Genomic DNA, 19,550 nt, shown 5'->3' on the forward strand with positions numbered 1-19,550 from the left:
ACTGCGTTATGTTACTTTACTGCGTTATGTTACTTTACTGCGTTATGTTACTTTACTGCGTTATGTTACTTTACTGCGTTATGTTACTTTACCGCGTTTTGTTACTGTTAGCAATGTCTTTTATGTCAGAATACATTTGTCCAATTAATAAGTCACCTTTTCAGCCCAACAAGTCCAGCTTTAGTGCAGCAGTGAGCAGGTTAAAAAGTGTAAAACACGGCAAGTTATAAAAGATGTATGTTGTTTAAAAGTATCATGACGCATCTCCTGGCCAAGTCCTAGAAAGTTTTAATACTTTGAGTACTGTCCTAATTTGTATCCTCAACTCTAATGCCTAAAGAAAACACTGGGGATTTTTTTTTTTACTTTAGCATTTTTAGTTTAATAGTGTCCACATTTGAATAGCCGCATTACTTGCATGTACACTTTGTAATACTTTAGTTAGTATTGTATTGGGACAAACAGATTTATAAAAGTCATTTGTTTCGTGTTTCGCAGGAGGATATCGAAACAGAGTCGACATTTTCACTAAATATGACTTTTACCAGTAAACGGACAAAGTTCAAGATCACCACGTCCTTGCAGAAAGACACGCCACAGGTATGGACTCTTCATTCTCCGCTCGTTATTCACTCTAGAGAAAGAAATGTGACCAGGATTTTGTCATTTTGTTCCAGGAAATGGAGCAGACGAGGAGTGCAGTAGACGAGGACCGCAAAATGTATTTACAAGCTGCTATAGTGCGAATTATGAAGGCCCGCAAGGTGCTCCGGCACAACGCTCTCATCCAGGAGGTGTGTACGGTACAAGACACACACAAGTACAATCAAATACTCAATACATGTACATCCAGGATATCGGGTTACTCACAGTATTATGTTGTTTCTGATGGAATGTGTCAAACATGTGTATTGTGTATTACATTGTATGAATTTAGCCTATTTTAATATGTTTAATAAAAATGATAGGCCTTTACTTACAGAGTGATCATTCATGGTCAGGCTGTTATTGAAAAAAAAAAGTTTAATTAATACTACTTCTGCCGGTAATAAAAATAGATAAAGAAAAATAATAATAATCAAATATCAGCTACTGTGTGTTTCCTTTTTATCACGGAGGTATTTGTAGTTACGACAAATGTAACATAAAGATTTCTCAAAATTGGTACAGTTTAGCCATAAAATATTGTCACACAAAAAACGGGCTCATGAAGCTGTGATTTGGTCTTAACTCAAGGTTGACAGCATTTTTCTTTGAGGAGACGTTCTTTTATGTACAGACCAGGCCATGGTGAAAACGTCACTTCACTCTGGTTTATCGACATGGTGATTGGTCTTAGTCCTGTAATTATAACTGACACATCAACACTTTTATATTCAGGACTCTGTCATCCCACTTTCAGCTGCAACAAAACTCTGTATTGACCATGAACTGTCTTGTTCTCTTGTTTCCCACAGGTCATCAACCAGTCCAAAGCCCGCTTTAACCCCAGTATCAGTATGATCAAAAAGTGCATTGAGGTGCTCATAGACAAACAGTACATCGAGAGGAGCCAGAGCTCTGCAGACGAGTACAGCTACGTGGCATAGACCCCTCCCCCTCCTCCCCTCCCACTCAAAATACAAACACAGTAATACTACATCTGCCCTGATCATGTGCAAGTGACTCTACACAGCAGGCCTGGTACCTCACCTTCAAACAGAAATCACTTGGTCCCCAGAAGGCCAGTAACATCTCTGTAAACGCCCCCAAAGCGCCCAAAGCCCCTGAAGCTACACGTTTACATCACCAGTGCCACGCCCTGTGCGTCAGATGACAGAAATGCCTCCAGGAAAGAGCGATAAACATACTAGCACAGACATGAAATGATACTGTTCCAAAGGAGGGGTCTAGACATATTGATTAAGACTTTTCTTTACTCACGTTTGCAGTTATTGTGTGTTTATTTTTCTTTCTTTGTTAAATGTACTCCAGTTAGGAAAAAATATTGTAATAAAACTGGTATCATGAATTATGTATCTACTTTCAAATGTAAAGAGGTGACAAACATCCTGCTGCTTGTCAAAGAAATCAAATAAACACTGAAGCTTTTATGTAAAATGGTCTCTTTTGAGTTCTTAAACTTTCAGCTCTCTCTATTCATCAGAGTGGATTAAGGGTTTTCCAGGACCTGGTAAACTGGCCTATTATAATATGTGATTGTGGATTTTTTGGTTTCAAATGCCTGAAAAAAAAGTCAAAAAATAATTGTAGAACGCAGATGGTTTCTAAACGTAAGTCTGCGTAAACCCTGCGCGTGGCCGCTGTCCATGGTCCTGACGCAACAGTCTGAGCGCTTCTTTACACCGCTCATCCACGTCCACTTGCGCTTCTCTGTCCACAAACCTCACGCTCTTTAGGAACAAAACAGTCCAATATGAACGTTCCCGCTTTATCATTTATAAACTATATCTGTGATTTGTGTAGGCACCGACCTCGTGGCGCAACGGTAGCGCGTCTGACTCCAGATCAGAAGGTTGCGTGTTCAAATCACGTCGGGGTCATATTTTGGACAGTTTTGTAAATGTCCTCACAAACATTCACATGGAGAAGATATCAATGACATACGCCGTTTATGCAAAGTTTTATCATTTGGACTTGATAAATGTTTAAACTGCATGAGCTTGTGAGATGTAAAGGAAGACTGGCTTTTACACACTAAGACCTGAAAAATATAGGAATAAAAACAAGAACATTTACATAATATTGATATACCATGTCATAATAAAAAATATTATTACATTTATTATTTCTTCCAAATTCATGATTTTATTTGCCGAAATATATACATGCAATACCGTATAAGTCCAGCGTGTGGTGCTATTTTCCTAAAACCGGCACAGACCCTTAAAATGTGAATTTCCAGAAGAGAAAAGTGACTTAGTTTACTGTTTCCTTTCTTTAAAATTGTGATTTGTGATAGAGAATGTAATATATTTGTACTGTGTGTATTGTGGGGTCAACATATTTGTAAGTATTTGTCCAGTAAAACCTAAATAATTTGCCTTTATCAAATGCTAAGCAAATGATGGAAAACACAATAGTAAATATAATTAAACCAAGCATTGATGGCCCGATTGCTTTTTATTCACCAAAATAATTTTATATTTTGTGATATTTTGTGGTTCATTGAAATTGCATTATGTTCCATTTCACTTTTCTCTTTATTCCTTTATTATTTAGAATTGTTTGATTCATATACATTATATTTATACAACATGTCAAGAATTTTGTGCTTTTTAATTTCTTTCAAATTCAAGTCTGTATCTCCCAAATTTGAATCCTACAATACTTAATACAAGCAGTGTGTGGTACTGTTTCTCCTTCAACCTATTAAATGGCGTGTGCAATATTTTGAGAACTTTTTCCCAGAAGTGGTCAAAGTACTGCTTTCATGACCTGACTAAAAGTACAGCTTTTACAGTATTTTTTGTCATGTCCTGTTCAGTTCAGTCCATTTCACCTGTAAAACTAACATAAATGATGTAAAACATTGGATGAAGTAATTCAATGAGCTGATATTTTGTATATTTATCATTTCTAAAACAAAAGCAAGAATAAGCTAACTTTAGTAGCTTCAAGCTTCAAGCAGCTTCTACATCCAAAAAGCCAATAGTGACGAGTGAAGCATGTTGTCCAATAAGAAACTGTCCACATCTTGAGGCTTAAACAAACTCCTCTTTGGGCTGAACGAGAGGTCTAAAAGGAAGACAAAGGCTTTTCTAGTTTTAAAGCAGAAGACAAAATTGCAGAATAAATTGACTTTATCTTCAGAAAATATATTTGAAATGCAAAGGAATCCACTCTGTACCACCAGAACCACAGTTTGAGAACCAATGATCTAGGACTGGTATAAAACCAGATGATTTGTGTTGAATTACAGTCTGTAGTTTTCTAAAGTGAGTTCAGAATCGTGCTAAATAAACTCTTTCTTGCACAAGCTTTTGTGTTTTGTCTCATGTTCACACGACAATGCAACATTTCACCTTCTGCCATGTCTACGTCATGTATGTTCTCTGTGTTTGCATGTTCTTCATCAGACCCAGACAACTAAGATTCATCTCAACCTGAACGCAGAAGGAAGTGGCTCAAAAAACTTCAACACTACAAAATATACAACTTAATCCGTGTTTAAGAAGTTTCTCGGATGCAAAACCTTAATTTGATGTATTTATTTCATTTATACAGGGTAAAAGTGCAGATAAAAAAGAGCGCCCTGTTGAACACATAACACACAAAACACATAAAATAATCCTTGATCAAAATAAAGCATGTTAAATGAAAAGAAGAATATTCTAGATTTAAAAAAGCTTCATTTGAAATCCTCATTTAGCACTAGCAAAGTGGCCTAAGTAGATGTCGTCATCAGACTCATCGTCCGGCATCTCGAACCAGAAGCGATCTCCTGCCTTGGTCAATGAACGTTTTTTTCATTGGAGTTGGATTCCGCGGTGTGAAGATCCCCTCTGCTCTTTTGGCTCCGGTGGCGCCGTCATCGTCTTGGTTACGGGACAAAATTGGACGGTGGTTGACTTGATAACTGCTGAATCTTCAGGACGTGGCACCACTCTCTGGTTTTCACGTGGGATCCTGGAGCTGTCTTTATTTCTGGAGGAAGGCGCAATGACACACCTCCGGAGCGGTCAGCGCCTCTGAAGCAGCGGTCCACACCTCTGGAGCGGTCACACCTCCGGAGCGGTCAGCGCCTCTGAAGCAGCGGTCCACACCTCTGGAGCGGTCACACCTCCGGAGCGGTCAGCGCCTCTGAAGCAGCGGTCCACACCTCTGGAGCGGTCACACCTCTGGAGCGGTCAGCGCCACTGAAGCAGCGGTCAGCGCCTCTGAAGCGATCAGCGCCTCCGGAGCGGTCAGCGCCTCTGAAGCAGCGGTCCACACCTCTGGAGCGGTCAGCGCCTCTGAAGCAGCGGTCCACACCTCTGGAGCGGTCAGCGCCTCTGAAGCAGCGGTCCACACCTCTGGAGCGGTCAGCGCCTCTGAAGCAGCGGTCCACACCTCTGGAGCGGTCAGCGCCTCTGAAGCAGCGGTCCACACCTCTGGAGCGGTCAGCAATGTCCAGTTGGATCGCACGCTCTCCTCCAAAGTCTTTTGGTTTGAGAGAATCCATCGTGTTCAGTCGGTTCAGACTTCCACAAGAGCAGCGGTCAGCAAATGACTCGGAGCTTCTGTCCTCTGCTTATAGGGGCAGACGGCTTTATGACATCACATCATGGCAACAGCGTCTAGCTTTCTCGGGTGCAATTTATTTTAATATTGTTTGAAATAGTTCCAGTTGCCTGTTATCACTTTTGACAGGTGTACCTCTGTACTTTTTCATTTAACATTTGTTTTTTAACAGAGTTTCAACTTTCCACACTTCAAAATGCTTTCGCAAATAACTAAATTAGTACTTTACAAAAATCAGTACCACACAGATGTTGTACTTTTACCCAGACGTAGTACTTTTACACAGATGTAGTACTTTTACACAGATGTGGTATTCAAATTCAGTCAAATGCATGCAGATCTTGAGAAACGATTACACCGTATCCAACTTCAACACCTCCACTCCTTCACAGTGGTACTATAGGCTATAACAGTGATGCAGTAGAAGTATATCAAGTACTACCTTCAAAATAAAAGCCTGTTGAACAATCAATGCAATTTATTACAGATACAGTCAAATGCAAGCAGACCTTAGAAACGATTACATTGGAACCAATACTGCAACATCTCCAGTCCCACACAGTGCAGTAGAAGTACTACTTTCAATATAAAAGCGCTGTTAAATTTTTTTATTGGGGTTTTAAACAATAAAAGCACTGTGAAACAATGTTTTGGGGCTCCAATCCTTCATAGTGGTACTATAGGCAGGAAAGCAGTAGTAGTACTATACATCAAGTATTAATTTCTGAATAAAAACACTAAGATAACAATTTAGAGTTTTTCAAAATAAAAGCACTGGAAATCAACACATTTGGGTTTTTCAAAATAAAAGCAATAAAAATCAACAAAATTGGGTTTTTCAAAATAAAAGTGCTTCAAAACAACGAATTTGGGTTTTTCAAATTGAAAGCACCACAGGGGAATGAATTGGGTTTTTCAAAATAAAGTACTGTAAAAAAAAAAAAACGTTTTTCCAAAATGAAAGCACTGTAAATCATTTCATTTAGGATTTTGAAAATGAAAGTAATTTAAAACGACGAATTAGATTTTTTTTCAAAAATAAAATTACTGCAAAATAATGAATTGGGTTTTTTCAAAATAAAAGCACTTAAAAACACTGAAGTTGGGTTTTTCAAAATAAGAGCAATGCAAAACAACAAATAGCACTATGAAACACTGTCTTGGGGGTTTTCTTAATGAAACCACCTCTAAACAACGTTTTGGGGATTTTCCAATACAAAACTACTTTCAAACAATTTTATATATTTTTAAAAAAAATAAAACAAATTTCAAAATATGTTTTGGGGTTTTTCAAGACTTTAATTTGATATATATATATATATATATATATATATATATATATATATATATATATATATATAGACACACACATATATAAATATACATGTTTTTCAGTGAATCAGTGCTTATATTACAAGTTAATATTTGTTATTGCTGTTGGACTGTGTTGTGTTGTTTACCCATTGGCGGACTAATAATGGTTCTCTTATCCAACCCTCTTTTTCTCCATCCATACCCCAAGGATCTTAACGTTTTGCAGAGCAGTGAAATGCATTTATAAAAGGATTTTCTCTGATATGTGATGTGTTGAAGTCAAGCCTGTGACCTGTTGACTGTGCCCTGCTGCTCTGTATCCTACATGTGCAGGCCCACATCATCTCCACACTATACAAACTACACCCTCTAATATGTATATTCATTTTCTATATACATATTTACATTTTAACCTTGGAGTGCCTAAAGCTTTGCAATGGGCCCCCAGAGGTTACTAATCACAGAACTAGTCAGCTTGAAGTATAATGAAGAAATTACTCACTACCATTTACTCAAATAACTTTATAATTCAATTATTCTTCCCAAAGTAGTTTTTATACACTTTAACTCCTACATGAATAATATTAGTGTGCATAATATTTGTGTAACTACTCTTGAGTAGTACTTCCCACTTTAAGTCTACAAGTGACAAAAGTTTTATGTTGACAATATGCAATTATTTTGAACGTTTTTATTTCTTGCACTGCAACTTCATATACTTCAATACTTTTATAACTTGTATTTGACAAATTTTCTTTGACCATTACTTTGTACTAATTTGAAGTCAAATACTCCAAACTCTTCTGATGATTCATTTTCATAGAATCTTACAACCAAAACAAAGTCCCCGAGAGGGAGACCACTGCTCCAGACATACTGTATTAGATTTACGTGTGCAGCTAACACTTTAGTCATTTAACCAAAGCAAAACTTTTCCTGTTCGTATTAGTGAAGGTTTAATTGTGCATTCTTTGTCTCTGTTTCTCTGCAGCTTTTCCTCTCGTGTTGAGCTGAGCTGACTTCATGCAATGGCTGGAAAAAGGAAGAACGATGGAGAAAGATAGCTTCAGTTTTTCTTCTGCAACTTGTAAATAAAGATAACAGTATACCATTATCACACTGTGTCTTTACTGTCTGCATTTACAACAGCCTCGTGAACAATTAGAAATATAAATTGCACACAACTATTCATAAAGCACATGGGGAACCAATTGTAAAATGCTCAAAACATTGAAGTGACTTGACTGTGTTTCAAAGATAAAGATGTAGCCTGTCCCTTTACTTCAGCAGAGAGCTGGTAATGTCCCGACACCTACAGTCTATGTCCTTACTTTCCCCTCATACAGTTTCTTGATTTGTTGTTAAGTATGTTAGTATGCTTGCATTAAGCCTCGTGTCACTGTGAGTAGGTGAGGTGCTTCACTTTAAGGGTGTGTGGGTTAATCCAAAAACGCTTTGGAAGTAATGAAACAATACAAAGAGTTTTTCAATGCATTAATAAATGTTTATATTTACAACAATGAGCAACTGAATACAAAAAGTAAAATGCACTTTAAAAAAGAATGTGCAACGGGACAGTCTGAGGCTGGTACGATGGTGCGGGATGAGAGGGCACAGGAGCATATGGGCACATCCTCGTGACGGGGCCATTTGCAGGCTGGAGCATAGCCTCGTGCTCCAGACGTATTTTGCGTGCCCGTTCAAAGTACGGGGCCTGCTCCTCTGCAGACAGAGACTTCCAGCACTTTCCCGCCTCTTGGCTGACTACAGATGAGTTTGTGATTTTGAGATGGTGCTGGATTTTCAGCCTCTGCTCAGCTCTGTACAGCATGAAGGCGTTTAATGGCTTCTTAACGTACGAGTTGATGGAGTCTCGCTTTCGCTTCCTGAAAGAAGAAAACATATAAACCTTAGTGAACGCAGACTTAAATCCAGAAACTTACACAAGAAGCTGGTTTGTAACCATTTTTCCTCATGTCCTGGTTATCATGACCTTATCTAACCAGAATATTTGATCTATTTTCATGTTACCTTGAAGTGACATTGCTGGGTGCCATAGAGACAGAGCCACGAGTGGTAGAAGGCGTCCTGGTGTACAGTGTCTGGCTGTTGTTACAAATATGAAAAGAAAACATATTTGTCGGCACATGGATTGGCTGAGAAACCGCACAGGTCACAGGTCGCTTGCTACTCAGCTGGTGAGCAATTGATGGTGTCTCTTGCGCAGGTATGAACGCTGGCATTGGTGGTGCAGAACAAGGCACTTCCACAGAAGCAAGTGCTGGATTTTCAGCCAACATGGCCTCAATTGATGCAGTGAAAGTGGACCTTATCTCCTCCCAGTCCATAGTATTCACATAGGCCTCAACATCTATGGTGCTCAACTGCTCAGTGCTGACTGCAGGCAGTGAGGCCAGAGGGGCCACAGGAGATGGTGGAGGACTTGGGCTTGACCATTCGCTGTCCAGAAAGTGGTCCAGAGTGCCAGAAGCCTTCAGGACGACCTCCAGAAAGTCCAGTCTGGTTTCTGCTCCATGCTTGTCCTTTATGGAGAACTATAAAGATACAAAAAGATGAACTATTAGTTCATGGTCAATGGATTTTCCTGCGATGCTATGAAATGTATCAAACGTCTGCCCAAGTATTATCAGAAATCGTCATCCTAACTGTAAATGTAAGTAAGACGAGAAACAGTCTGACAGTAATACCAAAAAGGTGGCAATTTGAACAAGAAGAGCCTAGTCAAGCCACACAAAGAACATGTACTTACCAGTTGTACTAAGGTAGTACTGACAGAGCTGTTGGCACAGTACTTTGTAGTAGGTAGTACGTACGTAACACGCAGCAGTGCTTCTCGATATCGATGTGTGTTGAGCTCTGCTCGCAAAAGAGTACAGGGTGCGACCAGACAGGTGGATGGAGAGACTGCAAATGACCCAAAGTCACGGCCTGTATTTATAGTCAGGAGGCGGAGCTAGAAAATAACGTTCTAGTCACGTGCCTAATGTCGCTGTCGCTATGTGCGTGGTGACGTAAACCCTGGCAACAAACATTCAAATAAAAACATCTATGCTAACAATTTCAACACTTTATGTTTTCAACGAGTCATAACACAGCGAGTTTAAGTTTTACAACAAATGCAATTAGTTTGAATGAAAGCTTATTTTCTTAGGTTTCTAACGATATCTTACTTGATTGGCTTTCCAAGCAAATAATGTTCAGTAGAGCTCCTAAAAGTCCAGCCATTTTCGGGTTTTTAGTGAGGTCAGGGGTCAGCAGCCCGCAGTTCCAAAGCCTCATGCGGCTCTTTAGCGTCCCCTACTGGCTTCATGGAGCTTTTCCAAAACTGTATGAATGGAAATCGAGGGGGGATATATTCTTTGTTTTAATATGGTTTCTGTAAGAGAAAAAACATGACATAAACATTCTTAATATTTTCCAATGCTGTAAAAAGGTTTATAATAAATAAATAGATAAATAAATCAACAAGCAGCTGTTTCTATAAAGTGATTTCTGATTTGTCAGTATATTTGGAATGACAGGGATATTATTATGTTTTATTGCTCAGGTTTGAGGATCACTGTGTTGCCTGTTGCTGAGATAAGAGGAGGAAAAGAGAAAGGACCATGTTAATAATGATATAGCATTTATTAAAATAACATTTAAATTGTGTTTCAAATGTAATATTAATGAGTGGTTTACGAGTCTGTTTATTAAATTCTAATTTCAATTAGAATTTGTTATTTATATTGTTATATTTATATATATATATATATATATATATATATATATATATATATATATATATATATATATATATATATATATATATATATATATATATACATAGGTCTCTATTTAAGATAAGATAAGATAAGATAAGATAATCCTTTATATTCCAAACATGGGGAAATTTCATTGTCGCAACGCAGGTAGATACAGAGGTAGATACAGAGGAAAAGAACAGATCACTTATAGGAAGTTTGAAAAACACTCTCAATAGAAGATCTCTTATAAACAAAAACTCCTATAGACAAAACCTCCCATTTCCCAACAAGGGATGGAGGGGAAAAATAATAAAGATAAAATAAATAAATAAATACCATTGCATGTGATCACGACAGTAATTGCACATGAATATGTGTCACGACAGTAATTGCACATGAATCACGACAGTAATTGCACATGAATATGAAAGTATTGCGAGCGTTCAGGACTAACAGTGTTTGTTATAAAGTCTGACAGGAGCAGAAGGAAAGACCTGCGACACCTCTCCTTCACACAGCGAGGGTGGATCAGTCTCTCACTGAAGCTGCTCTCCAGAGCGGACAGAGTGTCCTGCAGAGGGCGACACTCATGGTCCAGCATAGATGTGAATCTAGCCAGGACCCTTCTGTCCCCACCTCCTGCACCGAGTCCAGAGCACAGCCCAGGACGGAGCTGGACTTCTTGATGACTTTGTCCAGCTTCCTCCTCTCCCTCTTTGTGATGCTGCTGCTCCCCCTTCAAGCTCGGGTCCTCTACCAGAGGCCTGGGAGCTTGAGGGTTCTGCGCAGTATCTTTGCTGTTCCTGCACTGCACTTTAAATTACAAATTAATTCAGCTATAAAAAATGTATCTAATACAATTTTTAATGACTCATTTAAAAAAATATGTTTATTAAATAATTTTTTAAAAATCGTTTTAAAAACAAATTACCTGTTTAATTTATAATTCTGCTAATTACACCATCTTTAGATTGTAATTTAATAGAGCAATTCATTATTCCTTAGGCTTTTCCTTTTAGCCTCAATACTTTACTTTGCACGTGGTCCTTTTGCTCCTCCCATCAGAAAAACCGTAAACAATCCAAATGTGCTGAGGAGGGAACGCACTGATCCAGGTTGCCTTGCAACGGCTGGACCAATCAGAAGTACTGGTCTGAAGTTGTTCGTGTTGTTGACATCGGGACTAACTTTAGCCACAAACATTACAGTAAGTCACTTTTTAAATCACAATGCCATATGTATTAACCCCTGCCACGTTTTACCCTGCGCCCATTTGCTTTAATGAGCCAGTGTGGATACAGAAATGTTTACAAGTTATTCAGAAATCGTGATATTAGCATTGGTTAGCGCCTTATGCTAGCGGACTGTTTCCTGCTAACAAGGCTAACGTCACAGCAATATTATTTATTACATACATCAAGCAACAATGAATATAAGTGACAGCCAGCTTTACAAGACGAGGGTTAATGCTTTGTTTATGTAATACATTTGCTACAAATAGGACTTCAGACACAATGTATTTTTGTGTAACTGTGGTATTTGTTTTATTGCAGATTTGATGAATAAAAAAAATCAAAGAACATCTCGCCTCGATGTCCAAGTGGAGAGCCTGACCACAGGTGACCAGACACAACACAACAATAAGGTAAGTTAGTAATAACAATATGATTTTGAGAACCCCATTAATGCTATGATTATGATGAATCAGTGCTTATATTACAAGTTAATATTTGTTATTGCTGTTGGACTGTGTTGTGTTGTTTACCCATTGGCGGACTAATAATGGTTCTCTTATCCAACCCTCTTTTTCTCCATCCATACCCCAAGGATCTTAACGTTTTGCAGAGCAGTGAAATGCATTTATAAAAGGATTTTCTCTGATATGTGATGTGTTGAAGTCAAGCCTGTGACCTGTTGACTGTGCCCTGCTGCTCTGTATCCTACATGTGCAGGCCCACATCATCTCCACACTATACAAACTACACCCTCTAATATGTATATTCATTTTCTATATACATATTTACATTTTAACCTTGGAGTGCCTAAAGCTTTGCAATGGGCCCCCAGAGGTTACTAATCACAGAACTAGTCAGCTTGAAGTATAATGAAGAAATTACTCACTACCATTTACTCAAATAACTTTATAATTCAATTATTCGTTTTTATACACTTTAACTCCTACATGAATAATATTAGTGTGCATAATATTTGTGTAACTACTCTTGAGTAGTACTTCCCACTTTAAGTCTACAAGTGACAAAAGTTTTATGTTGACAATATGCAATTATTTTGAACGTTTTTATTTCTTGCACTGCAACTTCATATACTTCAATACTTTTATAACTTGTATTTGACAAATTTTCTTTGACCATTACTTTGTACTAATTTGAAGTCAAATACTCCAAACTCTTCTGATGATTCATTTTCATAGAATCTTACAACCAAAACAAAGTCCCCGAGAGGGAGACCACTGCTCCAGACATACTGTATTAGATTTACGTGTGCAGCTAACACTTTAGTCATTTAACCAAAGCAAAACTTTTCCTGTTCGTATTAGTGAAGGTTTAATTGTGCATTCTTTGTCTCTGTTTCTCTGCAGCTTTTCCTCTCGTGTTGAGCTGAGCTGACTTCATGCAATGGCTGGAAAAAGGAAGAACGATGGAGAAAGATAGCTTCAGTTTTTCTTCTGCAACTTGTAAATAAAGATAACAGTATACCATTATCACACTGTGTCTTTACTGTCTGCATTTACAACAGCCTCGTGAACAATTAGAAATATAACGTAAATTGCACACAACTATTCATAAAGCACATGGGGAACCAATTGTAAAATGCTCAAAACATTGAAGTGACTTGACTGTGTTTCAAAGATAAAGATGTAGCCTGTCCCTTTACTTCAGCAGAGAGTCAGAATTGACAATTAAAATGATTGAGATCTACAACAAATTGTGCTGGTGTTTGTTCTGGCTCTGGGCCTGGTAGAAGCCCCTAGTGTTTTGACACTTTACATACCTCAAGCACGACCCTTCTGAAACTGTCTCTCTGCCTTCTCTTCAAATACCCTCCTGCTTTTTGCCTGGATCATTCTCTGTTTTGTCCTGTTTCCTTTTCTTTATTGTGAGGTTTAGCTTCTTCTTCTTTTCTTTTCTTTTTTAGTACGCTTTAACGGGACAATAATTTCTTTATTTCTATTCTGTCACTACATCAGTGGCTTCCTCCAACCCACTCTGTCTAAGAACATGCCAGTCAGTGCATTCAAAACTAGCTCCAAGGGTTAGAATAACAAAAACACATGAAATAAACATATAAAATAGAAGGAACAAACAGAATGAGACCAGAGAATGAAAAACTTAAATAAATAAGAAATAAAATGTAAGGCACATGTACCCATCCCCTCCTGACATGCTTTCACACACTCTCAATCAAATGGTTTTGCCTGAGCTGCTGTTCTGTCATGTGGGACATGGCTGGGACTTGAGGGGTTAAGGTCTGACCTGCTTAAGGTCTGACCTGCTCGTCAGCCCCGCAGCTGCAGGTCTCTTCTAAAACACAGTTAACACAGTGGCTCAGGGGCAGTTTGGATTCAGGGCTGGACCATTTTATATTAATAGATATCCAGAGATTGAGCCTGAACATGAGGTTTTCATCCTCAAGATGGCAGTAATAACAACTGTCCAAACCCCCTTTTCTGTCTGAGCTGCTCATGGTTGTAATGCCACCTCCATCACCATCAGTGTTCTGTTATGCATTAATGTTGTGTTTTTAGTTTAAAAGTGCATATTTGATCTATGCTTTAATTTCATTGCATTTGTTTTCTTATGCCGCCATCTAGTGGACACTTTAAATGTCGCAGGCAGAGCACATGTTTCGAACAAAACTTTATTTAACCGGAAGTAACAGCGAGCCATGAAGGCACCAGGCACGGCCGCACGCAGTTTTGGCTGCTTTTGGAGATCGCAGATTTCTTTATTTTGAGGTTGCATTGCCGGTATGTAATGTTGTACGCGTGCACAACAGCTGCATTTATGTTATTTTTTATAAGCCAGTGTTCAGTATTGAATTTGACTGTTCCATCTCTGCAATATGTTAATTACACGCTAACTACGTAGCCATCAATATTGCGTCATCTTGTCTACTTTGTATACATATATGTGGATTTGTTTATTATTTATATGTCTTGTAATGGACATGTTTTGATTTTAAATATGTCTATTTTCAGTTTCACCTTTTCAAACATCATTAAACTTGCTAAAAGACAACGTGTCTGCAGAGTCTTTGATGTGAGAGAGGAGTTAAACCGGCTAAAGTCTCATAACAGCACAGTGAAACGGCAGCATCCAGGCAGAAGATTCTGCGGTCATCCCCCTGCGACAAGAGCGAATCTACGCTGACCACTACTACGCCTCAAGCAGCAAGGCATTCAGCAGTGTTCCAGCAATCGTCACTTTGTCAACGCAACTATGGTCGACAAAGCTCCATCCACCCAGGCTTCATCGTCGGACAGCACGCCATGCAACACAACATCCGCCAAGGCTCCATCCAACAAGTCTCTATCCTATAAAACCCGGTCTGAAGCTGGATCAACAGGGTCTGCAGCTGCCAAGGCAAGAGCAAAAGCTGAGGCAGCAAAGGCCCGTCTCAACTTTGCAGAAAAAGAGATGAGTTTGAAATTAGAAAAAGCTAAACTCGAAGCATCTATTGAGCTATTGCAGCAGGAAAAAGATTTAGCCTCAGCCATAGCAGAATCAGAAGCACTAGAGGCAGCCGCTGCTTCACAGTTAGACGCTCAAAGCCATCCAACTCCGTCCGAAAAAGCCGAGCGCACAGAACAGTATGACAAGGACCAAGCCACGCTTATGAACAAGGGTGAAGGTTGCACTTTTGAACCATTACAAAACAATGATGCACAAATGCAACTCAAGCAGGAGCACATTAGCAATGCGTTGTTACAACCTAGAGGAGAGGATAACAACAACGATCTAACTCCACATGCTTCTTTTCCAAATGGCAACTATTCCCAGTATGTTCCAGCTAGTGCCTTTTCCCATCCTTTTAAACCTGGCAATACCAACTGGACCCACAAGGTGTCAGCACCAACACATTTCAATCCTCCCCAAGAGAGGGACAGTAATGCAACTGACTTTATCAGGTACTTTACGCGCAGGGAAATAGTTGCAACAGGACTTCTCCAGTTTAATGATAAGCCCCAAAACTTCAGAGCGTGGAAGCGCTCTTTCAACAGTGCTATCAGAGGGTTGGACTTGACAGCTAGTGAGGAAATGGACTTGATGTTAAAATGGCTTGGCAAAGAATCCGCTGAACATGTGGAGCAAATCAGAGCCATACACACAAACAATCCTGAAGCAGGTCTTGAGATGATTTGGGATAGACTTGAACAATGTTACGGCTCAGCTGAGGCGATTGTAGATGCCCTTTTCAAAAGAGTAGATTCATTTCCAAAAATCACATCTAAAGACTATGTGAAACTTAGAAAGTTCAGCGACCTACTAATGGAAATCCAGAGCTGAAGGAGACCTTGTTGGCCTCTCATATCTAGACACAGCCAGAGGTGTAAATCCTATCATCCAAAAGCTTCCTTTTAACTTACAGGAAAGATGGATAACAGTTGGAACAACATACAAACGTCAAAACTGTGTCACTTATCCACCATTCAGGGTTTTTGTGAACTTTGTCGCTCAAGAGGCCAATGCTAGGAATGACCCTAGCTTTCAGTTCAGCTCATACACAGATGCTGCTCCCAAACCAGACAAACCCCCTTGGAAAGCAAACAGACAAAAAGAAATATCAGTGCACAAAACTGATGTAGGCACGGGCTTCAATCCAGATTTACAAACCCATGCATACAAAAAAACAGACAGTGAGAAACTCTGTCCACTTCACAAAAAGGCTCATCCTTTAACAAAATGTAGAACCTTTCGCATGAAACCTCTTGACGAGAGAAAAACATTTATAAAAGAAAACAATATTTGCTTCAGATGCTGCGCCTCATCCAAGCATATAGGCAAAGACTGTAAAGTCAGACTCCAGTGTTCCGAGTGTGGCAATGAAAAACATTGTGCTGCACTTCACCCTGGCCTAGCCCCATGGCAGACAGAACCAGAGCTAAACTCAGAGCCGGCATCAGAGCACGGCGTGGAGCCAGGTAACGCACTGCCTGAGGAGATAATGACAAAATGTACTCAGGTTTGTGGTGAGAGTGAGGCAGGTAGCTCTAAAATGTGTCTCGTAAAAGTTTACCCTGTAGGCTGTCCAGACAAAGCAGTACCACTCTACGCCATTCATGATGAACAGAGTAACAGATAATTAGTCCGCCCAGAGTTTTTTGAGTTGTTTAATGACTGTGGTCCTAGTTCTCCCTATTCACTTAGAACATGTGCAGGTGTTAAAGAGGCTATGGGTAGGAGAGCTACTGGTTACATAGTGGAAGCTTTAGATGGCACAGTCCAAATCCCACTGCCTAGCCTCATTGAATGCAAAAACATCCCAAATGACAGATGTGAGATTCCTACTCCAAGTGCGGCCATGCATCACGCCCACCTCAAACCTGTAGCTCATCTTATCCCTGACTTGGACTCTAACGCTCATATACTAATGCTCCTTGGACGGGACGTAGTACGAGTACACAAAGTCCGCAAACAGATAAGTGGCCCTCACAATGCACCCTATGCGCAAAAACTTGACCTGGGATGGGTCATAGTAGGAAACGTGTGTTTAGGTGATGTCCACAAAACCTTGGCAGTAAACACTCTTTTCACCAATGCCACTGAGAAAGGTCGTCCCACAGTGTTTGAGCCATGCCCAAATGTATACCATGTTAAAGAAAAGCACTGTGACATCCAAATTCCTTTCAGTGTCAGCACTCAGCTCGGTGACAACATCACATGTGAACCCGACCACTTAGGATGTAATTTGTTCAAACAAACCAAACTTGACAATTACATTGCGCCCTCCATTCAGGACAAGGCATTTCTGAAAACAATGGAGGAAGGACTTACAAAGGACAAAAATGGTACTTGGACAGCGCCTTTGCCATTCAAATCTCAACGTCAGAAACTACCAAACAACTGGCCGCAAGCACTGAAATGCTTAATGTCACTTGTCCGCAATTTTGAAAGAAAGGAAGAAATGAAAGAGCATTTCATAAACTTTATGGACAAAGTATTTCAAAATGGACATGCAGAAATAGCTCCTCCTTTGGAAGATGAAGAAGAATGTTGGTATTTGCCATTATTTGGCGTTTATCACCCAAGGAAGCCCAAACAGATTAGGGTAGTCTTTGACAGCAGTGCCAAACATGAAGGTGTGTCTTTGAATGACGTGTTGTTAACAGGGCCAGACCTTAACAACTCACTACTTGGAGTCCTCATGCGCTTTAGGAAAGATGGTGTTGCGTTTACCGCAGACATTGAGCAAATGTTTTTTTGCTTCAACGTTCGTCTGGAGGACAGGAACTACTTGCGTTTTTTGTGGTTCTGTGACAATGACCTTTCCAAAGACATTACAGAATACCGAATGACTGTTCACGTTTTCGGGAACAGCCCTTCTCCAGCGGTTGCCATGTATGGCTTGCATCAGTCCATTCTGCGCTGTGGATGTGATCCAGATGTTCAGCAGTTTGTCACACGAGACTTCTACGTAGATGATGGACTTAAATCTTTGCCTACTGTTGAAAAAGCTGTGTCTCTTTTGCAAAGAACACGAGACACACTTTCAAAATCAAACCTGAGACTGCACAAAATTGCAACCAATAGAAAAGAAGTCTTGGAAGCTTTCCCGTCCCAAGACCATGCTAAAGACCTAAAAGATTTAGACTTTGAAGCCGATTCTGTCCCCATTCAACGTAGTCTCGGCCTTCTTTGGGACATAAAAAAAGACTGTTTCACCTTCAATACTTCAGATGAGATGAAATCCTTCACTAGGCAAGGCGTTTTTATCAACAATAAACAGCCTTTACGATCCTTTAGGCTTTGTAGCGCCAGTCACTATACAGGGAAAGTGGATTCTAAGGGAACTCACTGTTGAGAACGGAGACTGGGATGCACCATTGCCTTCAGAAATGCAAGAAACTTGGACATTCTGGAAAAACTCACTCAAAGAATTGTCAAAGCTGTCGATTCCCAGAGTGTACACAGACATTTCACCTTCTACTGCTGTAAAGAAAGAACTGTGCATCTTCTCAGATGCGTCTACTAAGGCCATTGCAGCAGTAGCCTATCTTAGAGTCACAGACGCAGTAGGAAACTGCCAAGTGGGCTTTGTGATGGGTAAAGCAAAGCTAGCTCCACGCCCTGATCAGACCATCCCAAGATTAGAGCTTTGCGCCGCTGTGTTAGCAGTAGATCTTGGAGACCTAATCTCAGATGAACTAGACATTGAACTAGATAACTGCACATTTTACACGGACAGTAAAGTCGTTTTAGGTTATATCTATAACGAGACACGTAGATTCTATGTCTATGTTAGTAACCGTGTAAACAGAATCCACCGTTCTTCTCAGCCCAGTCAGTGGTTTTACATACCCAGCAGTCAGAACCCCGCAGACCACGCCACTCGTTCTGTTCCTGCTTATCAACTACCCCTAAGTAACTGGCTCACTGGCCCAGACATTCTGGTGCAAAATCAGGGCATTACCACGGACACATATGACCTCGTTGAGCCCAGCACTGACTCAGAAGTCAGACCACAGGAATCCACTCTCAAAACCACTACCTGTTCCAACCAACTCGGCTCTCAGAGATTCACAAAGTTTTCGTCTTGGAAATCACTTACCCGTGCACTCGCTCGTTTACTGCACATCATCCACAATTTCAGTTTAGCTTCACGCAAACCTAAACAGTGCAATGGCTGGCACTACTGCGAAACAGGACTCAATGTTGCTGAGTTTAATCAAGCGCAAGATGTTGTGATTCAAGCAATGCAGCAGGATGTGTACGCCGACGAAATCAAGTGTTTACAAAACCAAGAAAAACTTCCCAAAACCAGCCCTTTAAAGAACTTAGACCCCTTCTTGGATGAAAATGGACTCTTGCGAGTAGGTGGTCGCTTGGTTAACTCAAAACTGAATCAAAGCGAAAAGACCCCTCTCATTGTTCCTGGTCGCCATCACGTAGCAGCTCTTCTCATAAGACACTACCACGAACAAACTCATCATCAAGGTCGTCTGTTCACTGAAGGAGCTGTTCGTGCTGCAGGTTGGTGGGTTGTTGGAGGCAAAAGGAAGGTTAG

The 19,550-nt window shown here is 40.0% G+C and overlaps 2 protein-coding genes and 1 non-coding gene across 4 annotated transcripts in view; all 3 read left to right on the top strand.

Annotated features, from left to right (window-relative positions):
- Positions 1-259, top strand: part of LOC140364346 (metabotropic glycine receptor-like) — a 50,572-nt gene extending 50,313 nt beyond the window's left edge. Inside the window, exon 6 of the mRNA XM_072450441.1 lies at positions 252-259. Within this exon, the coding sequence (XP_072306542.1) occupies positions 252-259 (8 nt within the window). The remainder of the gene's footprint in view (positions 1-251) is intronic.
- A 226-nt stretch (positions 260-485) lies between these two features.
- LOC140364811 (cullin-2-like) lies at positions 486-2,100 on the top strand. Of its 2 annotated transcripts, none has more exons than XM_072451182.1 (3): positions 486-600; positions 657-794; positions 1,458-2,100. In XM_072451182.1, the coding sequence occupies exons 1-3, from the start codon at positions 535-537 to the stop codon at positions 1,587-1,589; spliced, it is 336 nt and encodes a 111-aa protein (XP_072307283.1). In that variant the 5' UTR covers positions 486-534; the 3' UTR covers positions 1,590-2,100. The 2 variants fall into 2 exon arrangements, with proteins under 2 accessions (XP_072307283.1, XP_072307284.1); XM_072451183.1 differs by having other exon boundaries at positions 678-794.
- A 371-nt stretch (positions 2,101-2,471) lies between these two features.
- trnaw-cca (transfer RNA tryptophan (anticodon CCA)) lies at positions 2,472-2,543 on the top strand. Its single transcript has one exon. It is a non-coding gene; the product is annotated as a tRNA-Trp (tRNA).
- Positions 2,544-19,550: the final 17,007 nt, after the last annotated feature.

The sequence above is a fragment of the Eucyclogobius newberryi genome, unplaced genomic scaffold, assembly GCF_026437365.1.
Source record: "Eucyclogobius newberryi isolate DKJ021-1_F unplaced genomic scaffold, fEucNew1.0.hap1 SCAF_18, whole genome shotgun sequence".
Taxonomy (NCBI): domain Eukaryota; kingdom Metazoa; phylum Chordata; class Actinopteri; order Gobiiformes; family Gobiidae; genus Eucyclogobius; species Eucyclogobius newberryi.

Coding starts and splice junctions, on each gene's coding strand:
- LOC140364811 (XM_072451182.1), top strand. CDS start 535: ATGACTTTTACCAGTAAACGGACAAAGTTCAAGATCACCACGTCCTTG. Junction 601..656: donor TGCAGAAAGACACGCCACAG/GTATGGACTCTT, acceptor AAATGTGACCAG/GATTTTGTCATTTTGTTCCA. Junction 795..1,457: donor ACAACGCTCTCATCCAGGAG/GTGTGTACGGTA, acceptor TGTTTCCCACAG/GTCATCAACCAGTCCAAAGC.